Genomic DNA, 10,177 nt, shown 5'->3' with positions numbered 1-10,177 from the left:
GCGGTCCGGATAATACGCAAAACGCGAACTGGACAATAAAGAAGGGCTGGGTCTGCCTCCTCCGAGGGCAGCGCTTGCAGGCTCACTACCTCGTATTAAAACGGAGTGGTAGGAACCTTGGGCACATATCGCGGGCGGGGTCTCAGGACGTGAGAGAAGCCAGCCCAATTACAGGCACGAGTCACTGACCGAAAAATGCCTCCGGGTCCCCGACCCTCTAATCGATATCAACGCGACCAGCAGAGCTGTCTTCAGGGACAGAAAGATACTGAGTCGAGGATCGAAGGGATCTGACGCGGCTTGTGTAGCGAGGGCGAGATCCTAAGAGGGCATGAGAGGGGGCGGGATGGATTAATTCGCTTAACGCCCCTGAGGAAACGGATGATGAGGTTATGCGTTCCCACGGTGCTGCCAGCCACCGCGTTATGAGAGCGGAGATGGCAGCCACGTAACCTTGAGTGTGGAGGGCGACAGCCTGCTCTCCAGCTTCTCTCTGCGTAAAGAAAGCACAACGCTGATCTGGCAAATTACGGGGGTCTTCTCAGCGAGAGACACACCATTCAGTGAATAGACTCCACGTCAGGGCATAGGCGCGCTCGGGGAGGGGGCTCTAGCCCGAGTGACGGTATTAGCCACCGCAATCGGAGGTTACCTAAGTCTTCCTCGCGTCTAAAATCTCTTCAAAGATCGGCGAGGGTGCCAGGTGGTGCCCTGTCCCTGAGAGAGTAGGTGCTCTCTCGAAGGGACTGCCAGGGGAGGGCTATCGCGAGGGAGAGCTCTGACATCCAGGTCCGGTTGAGCCAGAGGGGCGCAACCAGCAACCTGTTCCTCGTCCTCTTCCTGACCTTGCACAGTAACTGCGCGAGCAGGCTCACTGGGGGAAACGCGTATTTGCGCGTGCCCCGAGGCCAGCTGTAAGCCAGTGCATCCGTGCCGAGAGCACTCGGTCAGGGAAAGAACAACTAGCAATGAGCGATCTCGGGGGAAGCAACAGATCGATCTGGGCTTCCCCGAATCGCGCCCATATCAGCTGAACAGACTCGGGGTGGAGTCTCCATTCTCCAGGACGCAAGGCTGCCGTGAGAGCGCATCGGCTGCACGGTTGAGCTTGCCTTAATATGAATGGTGTGCAGCGATTTCAGCCGCGGATGACTCCAGAGGAGCAGACGGCGGGCGAGCTGAGACATGCGGCGAGAGCGCATACCCCCTATATGGCTGATATACGCCACCGCCGCCGTACTGTCCGTCCTGACCAGCACGTGTTGCCGCTCCAGCACCGGAAAAAAACGGTGGAGAGCGAGGAACACTGCCAACAGCTCCAGGCGATATGCCAATGCAACTGGGTACCTTTCCACAGGTCCGCAGCCGCATGCCCGCAACGCACAGCCCCCCAGCCCGTGTTGGAAGTGTCTGCTGAAACGACAACAAGACTGGACGCCTGTTCTAGAGACACCCAGGCCTGTAGGAACGAGGGGTCGCTCCAAGGGCTGAGGGCGCGGCGACACAGCGCAGTAACAGAGACTCGGTGTGCGCGCGCGTGCCATGCGCGTCTGGGGACTCGATCGTGAAGCCAGTGCTGAAGTGGTCTCATATAGAATAATCCGAGCGGCATGAAGCGACTGCGGATGTTATATGCCCCAGGAGCCTCTGAAATAGTTTCAGTGGGACCGCTATTTTACTGTCGAGCTCTCTCAGACAGTACAGCATCAGCTGAGCGCGCTCTCCGGAGAGGCGCGCTGCCATGGTGACCGAGTCCAGCTCCAGCCCGAGAGAAGAGATCCTCTGCACGGGGGCGAGTTTGCTCTTTTCTCGGTTGACCTGAAACCCCCACAGGTGGAAGTGCCAGAGCACTTTGTCTCTGTGCATAATCAACTGCTCCGAGAGAGGGCAAAAATCAGCCAGTCGTAAAGAAATTGAGTATGCAGATGCCCGCGAGCCGAAGGGGCGCTGAGGCACCCTCCGCGGGCTTGGTGAGGACCCGCGGAGACAGAGAGAGCCCGAAGGGGAGGGCTTTGTATTGCCAAGCTCGACCTTCAAACGCAAACCGCAGAACTGTCGGTGGCGAGGAAGAGTGGAGACATGGAAATACGCGTCCATCAGGTCTAATGCTGCAGACCAACCCAGAGGACGAACGCACCGGAGGATGCGCTTCTGCGTGAGCATTCTGAACGGCAGCTTGTGCAGGCAGCGGTTCAAAACGCGCAGATCTAGGATTGGCCGTGACCCACCGCTCTTTTTGGGCACGATGAAGCGTGGGCTGTACAACCCACTCTCCATCTCGGCTGGAGGGAGCGGCTCGATTGCATCCTTCGCCAGGAGGACAGCAATCTCCTCTCGCAAGACAGGGGCGGACAGGGGGCTGACCCTGGTGAATACACACCCGTGACTTGGGGGGCCGTTTCGCGAACTGAATCGCATAGCCGAGTCTGATTGTGCGTATGAGCCACCGCGAAGAGCTGGCCCGCGCTAACCAGGCAGGCAGAGCTCTCGCTAATGGACTCATCGCTACAATCGCTGACGTACCAGCAGTGGGGCAGCGCGGAGTGGGTGTGCTGATCCGGGAAGCTCGCGGGTCCCACGGAAAAGCTGGAGGTGAGATATTTGCTCTCACTCCAAACCCGAGCTCCGGAGGGGAGGCTCGAGGGGTGGGAGAAAGGAGACCGTCCTCCCAGCGCTCGTGAGCCACTGGCGAAACGCACCGAATCTGCAAGCTAGAAAGCATAGCGTCCCAGACTGGCAGATTTCGGGCTGTCACATCTGGGGAAGTGAAAAGTGCCCTTTCATAATGTTTTCATGGCAGTAAAAAGTGCCGTTGGAAATGGGGCCCCGCCCTCCAGCGGGGAAAGAGCAAGTTCCCTCTTCTCCAGATGGCCTGTCCCAGGGGCGCTTCGCGGTCCGTTGCCGGACTTAGCGGCGTTCTGGGCAGGGGGGCTGCCTGCTTCCGAGGTGCCCGGCGCGCTCGCTTCGCCTGAGGCGTGTGCGGGGGCGGAGCAGCTCTCGTAGGCGGGCGCCTTCGGCGAGGAGCAGGTATGAATGGCACGGCGGGCGGAGCGGGCTACGGACCGCCGATAAGACATCACCCACCAACTGCTCTCTCACCGCCTTGAATTCCTGGGTGAATTCACAGACAGTGTCGCCGAACCTGGCTGGGGATATGGGGAAGTCAAGAAAGCGGACTTTGTCGACTTTGCGCATATCAGCCAGGGGTGGCGCTCCTGGACCACTAATGTGGACATCGTCCTCCCCAACGCACACGCAGCGGACTCAGTAGTCCGAAGAGCTAAGTCGGCGGCGGTGCGAAGCTCGTAAGCCTGGGTTGGACCCACCCTCGTGCAGCTCGGCCAGCGCCTGCGCTTGGTAGCGCTGGTAGGTGGCTATCGCATGCAAGGCGGAAGCAGCCTGGCCCGCAGCTATGTAAGCTCTAGCTCCGAGGGAGGTAGATAACTTACAGGCTTTGGATGGGAGACGAGGCGGACCCCGCCAAGAAGAGGCGCCGCGCGGATTTACCGCCATCGCGCACTCAACCTGAGGAATCGCCACATACCCCCTGGCTGTTTCACCGTCAAGAGTGGTTAGGGTGGAGGAACACGCAGCACGAGCAGAAAAAAGTGCTTTACAAGACCGCGTGAGCCTACTGTGCACCTCCGGGAAGAAGGGAACGCCCCTCTAGTCGGTCCGGCCGCGGAGCTGGGGGATAAACCATCTCCAACCCACGGCCGAAGCAGCCCGGGAAAGCACGGCTAACATGTCCGTTTCAGGATCCGTAGTGACAGCGCTCACCAGCCCGAAGGGGGCGAGCGGGTCTGGATCATCATCGGACAATGAAAGCCCACCCTCCGATGCCGCGGTGGACATCTGGTCTCCGGTGTCATCGGGCGTAAGGGCTACCATCTGTTAGACGGATCGCTTCCCCCGCCCGAAGCTTGGATGGAGCGCTTAGAGGAGCGGGAGGTCCGCGGGCCCGTGGGCGACGGATTATCTCTCGCTGAAACCCTCAGATCTGCCCGAGTGCCCGCTGCAGAGCAGGGGACAACTGGGGTGGTTCACCCTTTTGCAAAGGCTAACCGCGATCTTGCGCAACAGTCATGGCATCGCAATGACGACATGAACTGCCCGCGAGCAACGCATTAACATGCTGGACCCCCAGACATGTAACGCAGTGCCCGCGCCCATCATCCGAGGACAGGAAACCACCGCATCCAGAAACGCACAGTCGGAGCGCCGTCCTGATAAGGACGTGCTGCACGACTGTGTTGCTCTTTCTGTGAAGTTTGCAACTTTATACGCACCGCTCTGGAGGACCGGACCCAAAGAACGCCAGGCAAGGGAGAAACCCAGCTCGACCGTCTGCCACTGCGTGTACACACTCTGGACCGGGAGAATGCTCTCGTTCGCTCAGAATCGCTGGTCACAGCAGGAGGAACCCTCATCGACTCGATCAGAAAGTCTCTGAAGCGAAAAGGATAGCGTCTGCTGGCGCCAGGTGAGCTTATATACTCAGTTGATTGCTTATGCCGCTCACCTGCGCAGGCTTGCGCTGCCAATTCATTCTTAATTGGCCCGTTCAATACTCTTTCAGACGAGTAGCTTCTGAACCGAACCTCCCAATGCGTGGATTTTACAAATCAAATCCACTTATAGTGCTGAAGTTCCCCCCGAAGGGGAACTGTGGTTATTTATAGTAGCTTAGGGCTCCTATGATTGGAAGATAGTGATTAGCAAACACGGGACCGGTCGTGATAAATCATAAGCACGTAATCCTCTCGAAATTAGTTCATGAATAAACTTCACTTCTGAAAGTTTAAAACAGCAACATGACCAATGACCACAAGCTAATGCCTACCTTCTTCAAGAACTTCTGCTTCTAGAACTTCAGAGATGCACTTTAGCTATTCCAAATTGTTAGAACTTCTCAGGACTGAAATCTTATTTTCAAATACCCAATTAACAGGAACTTGTAAAACTGAAGGGTGACATTGCTGCTCACAATAGCACAGGTGACTACATGTCACTTGCAAACATGACCTGATCAACAAGGGTTTGCAAAACCCTCCTAGGTTGCCTTTCTTACCCTTCAAACTGCTAGAGTGAGGCGAGATAAGATCTTGTCCCTTAAGACAGTGCTCTAGTTGATGTTTACCTTCATCTCACATCATTCTGAGACTGCCTCTAAATAGAGGTTGGTTCACTGGATAGTGGATGTCAGTTCTGCTGGTACTCTTGGCAGTCTGATTTGGCAGAGGAGTCAGACACCAGTTGCAGCACATGTATTAGCATGCCCTATCTGGTCAACTCCTGGTCTGTCCATATGTATGACTCTATGCACTGTAACACATGTTAATTTTGGATTTTTACATGTTTAAAAGTACTTGTCAGTATTTGCAGACATGTTTAACCAAAAATGTTCTGTCAATATACAATATCCATTCTACTAGGGAACCAAATGTATGAAAAAAATTCTTAACTCGGTTCAGTAGTTTCCACTTTCAGTGCTTTCCACAAAGACCCCTTATGTCATCACAACATAATTTGTAAAAACAATCTGAAGAGTAAAGTCTCAGGTAAATAATTATTGTGCCCTGATGGACGGAATGAAGAATTCTCAATAACCACAACCCTGAACCTTCAGCTGAATGATGAATGCTGTCTCCCACCCACCAAGGCTTTACAGGATCTATTTCAGTTCTAATTCAAAATGCATACCTGGAATGAACTGGCAACCATCTCCTTACTTTCAGTGTGGCCAAGTACACTCTGTCCATTGCCTATTGCACCTGTTAGAGTGTAATGTCAAAAAAAAAAATCTACTTCCTAGGCCTGAATGTGCAGCCTTCGTCTAAATATGAAAGAAGTTACAGGTTTCATGGATGTAGACTATAACAGCATGAGCTATGGTTACATAGCTGATCAGTCCAACACAGAACTTGGACACAATGCTTAACTTTTTGTTGACTGTACAATTAAATACCAGTGTTCAGGTTGCAGACTAAACCAGTCTACACTATAGTGACATTATTGAGCAGTCCTGCCTAAAATGCAGCACCACAACTTAACAAACCGGACTGAATCGTTAACCTCACCGCCTGACATTGTCTGGCATTATCATCTGGAGTCACACTCTTTGGAGCAAGTGACAGGCAGCTTGGGGTAGGGTTTCAATAGTGATACAGGAAAAGATGTTACTGTGTCGTGCGGTGCAGTTTTTAGAAAATGGGATATTTATATTGATACATGATATTGAAGAGGATGGGTTGTGGTGCTACCAGTATTGAAGAGCATGGTAAAAGAGGGCAAGATGGGAACGATGGCCAGTACTGAGGAGTGTGGCTTGCGGGGGTTGACTGGTATTGAACAGTGTGGTGGGAGGGGGTGGCAGTGGTTGGGATTGGTGAAGTGAGCAACTGGTATTTTACAAAGGGTGGGCAACAGTGATATAGGTGTGGTGGTCAACAGGTAATAAAGACTGAAGTTGGATATGCAGGTGGGGCGGGGTGGTTGCTTTAGGTGTGGGTTTGGGTGTTCTCAAGTTTGAGAACAACTTTAAGCGAAAGTGGACAAAGATATTTCACTGTTTGTTAGTTAAGGCTTCCCAAATCCTTACAGGGCCACAAACCTCTATCCTAATTGCTCACAAAGAAGCTGGAGGCAGCTGGTAAGGTGAAGGGTCAAACAAATCCTTGACAGAGAGTCTCATCTATTTAATCGACAATTGCCTTCTGTGCTGAAATTGATAATTTTCGGAGTTTGGTGCAAGGCAGATGTAGTGTGGAGGTGGTTTGTTTACTTAAGACATCCTGAAATATTGGTATTCAGGATAGATATCTGAAGCTCTCTGGGATTCAGGACTTTCAAAACAGCAGAGTTACACTTTGTTTCTGAGGAAAGAGTTTAGAAGGCTTTTTGATCTTAGGAAAGTTTGCATAAAGTACTCCAGTTTTACACTGGATGATCTCCCTGGAGCTTCACTCTACTAAAGGGGTGCTTTGGAATAATCATGGGCATCCCAGAATGACATCAATGCTGGAATCTTCCAGCACCAGAAAGGAAACATAATCAGAGTGAAGGTATTCTGGATTTCTACGAATATACTATGGATTGTGAGGGTGGTTGAGGAGTTCTCTTCCGTTTTCTCTGTGGATTTCTTACAGTATGTCCATGTCAGAAAATGTTTGGTGCTTATACAAAATGTTGATGACATTATAATTCAAGTAAATTTAGCAAATTTCTTTATTTAATTTAGCGTCTATTTATATAAATTGTGTCTATTTTCATATGAAAGTAATTCTCTGTAACACAATGTTGTAAATTAATACTAGAAAATAAGCTGAAAGAGGAAAATGCATTGTTGAATAAATAAATAATGATAAGCAAAGATTAGCAGCATGTACTGTCGGCTATTATGTCACATTTTGTAATTACATTTAGAAGTAATGAAAATACAAGTGTATAGTATAACACTGTCTTTAATTATTTATAACAAACGACAGTCCTGTGAATTCAAAACTATCCAGAAAATCCTTTGAGGATGTATCAGAACAAGATTTAAAGAAAATAATAAAACAATTTAATCATGACAGTCATTATAACCAATGATAATATTAATCAGAACTGTAAAAATAAATTAAACTATATTTAAAGTAATTTATTACGATTTAGTTACTTAAAATACTTCTCACAAAACCTTATAAAGTGCCCCACTGTGTTTTTTATTGTTCTTTTTTGTTAATAAAACCTCAAATAAAATTGTTTTAAAAGTTTACAAAGATTTGTTTGAAGAAATGATCTTTCTAAACCCATCCTTTCCATGAACCTTTTATGCTTTGAATGGTCAGGTTGTAGAGTCTGCTGGTATCACAGTGTGTGTCAGAAAGCAAATGCTTATGTGAATTCCAGGTCTGGAGGCTTCATCAGTCCTCCAGTCCTTCATCAGTGACAACACCCTCTGTATTTAGGGTCACGATAAATGTATTTGTAGTGTCCTTGATCTTTTTCACTGACATTTAACATTGATGAACAGCTACCTGCAGCTTCATTAAAGCTAATAATTGCAGAAGCTAAATAGGGACATTAGTTTGGTAACACAAGAACAAAAGTCTTTGTCACAATTAAACAATTCTGCTAACTCTAGAGGAATCACGACCTTTACAAGCTTTCTTCTTAAGGTCAGGCTAGTGGACATTGTGTCTATTGTGTCCCTGTTTAGTCTTTATCATTTCATAAATTGTCTTTTAATAGTCCCTCACCAGTTTGTGTGCTTCTACAGTATGGAAACGTTTTCCCCTGTCGTACTATACACTACTTCAGATTAACTGTGTAACTTCTTTTTTTTTTTTTTACAATAAACCTTTTGTGTTGATTTTTTAGATTTAATACAGCTGACAGAGTTTTTTGCACTCTATAACATCTATTGCTAAACAAAGTACAATTAGCACCTACCTTGCAGTAAAAAGTCCAGTCTCACTTACTCTAATTAGCATCGATTTGCTATTTTTACTTAGTGTAACTAAGATAAGAATAACTAAGATAACTAAGTAACTAAGATAAGAATAGATGCTATTTACACTAAGTGAAAATGCTAATGTATTACATTAGCATTTTCACTTAGTGTAAATAGCATCTATTTAATCATAGCTGAGTGTGTATGTACTGTAGGTGTAGTATACTTTATTCAGCATCTTTGACCTTAGCTACATACTGTACACACCATTTTTCTGATGATGCCTTAAAATGTTTAATTGTGTTTAATTAAAACTAATGGGCACTGCTCTGTTTCCACTGAATAAAATCAGACAATGGTAACAGCTTTCAGCCACATTAGCCATACATTATCAACAAGCATATTCCGAAATGTGATTTGAAAACATTCAGAAAATATAAAGTATGACAAGTACCTTTATTTTTTTTATTTATCTTAGGTGTACAAAATTGGTCTTGGAGCTTGATATGATTACAATTGAACCACTGAAGTCACCTGAAATGCTTTGACACGAGCTCTTGTGTTCCGATGATGAACGAATGTCTCTGGGGATTAAAATAACATGAATAAATAATAAGAGAATTTTCATTTTTTGGGTGAACTAATCCTTTAATATATTTCTTTGTAAATGTATCACCTTCCAAATTCTGTTGTATCAATGTATCACCTCATAAAATGCATCCCCTCCAAATCTCCTTTGAATAGCTATAAAAAGAAATCTTCTCTAGGCAGCGTTTGAGAATAATGTCCACAAAGTGTCGGAGCTTCTTGATGACTCATGGAGCATGAACCTACTGTACCTTTCTTCACAGCGAGATATTCAGCGGACAATTCCATCTTTTATTCAACAAGCCGCAAAGGACACTCACTCTCCCCATGTCATTCTCCCGAAACAAACTGGGGTCATTTCCGCAGCTCACCCCCACATGCTGGGCTCTTGGGAGGTTCAGCACATTTGTTTTTGAGGTCAGTTGGGAGCCTATAAGAGAGATGCAGGCTTTTATGTTCAGATTTTTTCCTGACTTCAGCTTTTATTACAGAGGGTGACACACACACACTGAATTTCAAATAACACTATCAAAGCAGTAGAGGCTAGGGAAACAATTTAATTAACAGCACATTATGAAAAATAATGATAAAATTGATCACATTTGGAAATAAATTAATATATGGTGAAAATAAAAATAATAAGGGAGTAAAAAAAGCTTTTTTCTTTCTCTCCTATATGCACATTCACACTTCCCAGTCACTTCCAGCGGTTGTACTATAGATGGCGGTCTCCATGGCAACCAACCCCAATTTTCTGACAAGCATGAAGGGCATAATAAAGACTTTTTTCCTCTCTGAAGGCTGTCAAAATGAGCTTTTTTCTCTATTGTGCAATAGTGTTTAGTGCGTGTACACAGCGGTGTTGATTTATGCAAGTAGCAATGCTGTGACAACTAAAAAGATGTGAATGTTTCATCAGACAAAACAATAATCAAAGATCTGTAACCAAAACTACTGTATATTCTCTATCCTAAGTGACAGAAGCCTGTACAGCATGGGACTCTTGATTATTCCTGTCAAATAAATTCATAAACATCATTAAAATCAAGTGTCAGCATAAATCTTTGGTAAATAAAATACTTTACAAAAGCATCTTCTGGCATATCGTCTAGTATATCTTCTCATTTAACTAGGCCACTGCTATCAGATAAA

At 47.0% G+C, this 10,177-nt stretch overlaps 1 protein-coding gene across 3 annotated transcripts in view; it reads right to left on the bottom strand.

The window, feature by feature from the left end:
* Window positions 1–8,336: 8,336 nt before the first annotated feature.
* LOC141378753 (uncharacterized) overlaps window positions 8,337–10,177 on the bottom strand; it is a 246,050-nt gene continuing 244,209 nt past the window's right edge. The window contains exons 2-3 of one of the 3 annotated variants that reach the window (XR_012394051.1): window positions 9,114–9,455; window positions 8,876–9,021 (exon numbers count right to left, since the gene is read on the bottom strand). Coding sequence is in view for 1 of the 3 variants with exons in the window: in XM_073930008.1 (XP_073786109.1) it covers window positions 9,380–9,455 (76 nt within the window). In the remaining 2 variants the exon portion in view is untranslated. Of the gene's footprint in view, window positions 9,456–10,177 lie in introns of all 3 variants that reach the window. The other 2 variants (XR_012394052.1, XM_073930008.1) reach the window with 2 other exon arrangements.

This window comes from Danio rerio, chromosome 18 (genome assembly GCF_049306965.1).
Source record: "Danio rerio strain Tuebingen ecotype United States chromosome 18, GRCz12tu, whole genome shotgun sequence".
Classification (NCBI taxonomy): Eukaryota; Metazoa; Chordata; class Actinopteri; order Cypriniformes; family Danionidae; genus Danio; species Danio rerio.
This window is presented reverse-complemented; position numbering and strand designations above follow the sequence as displayed.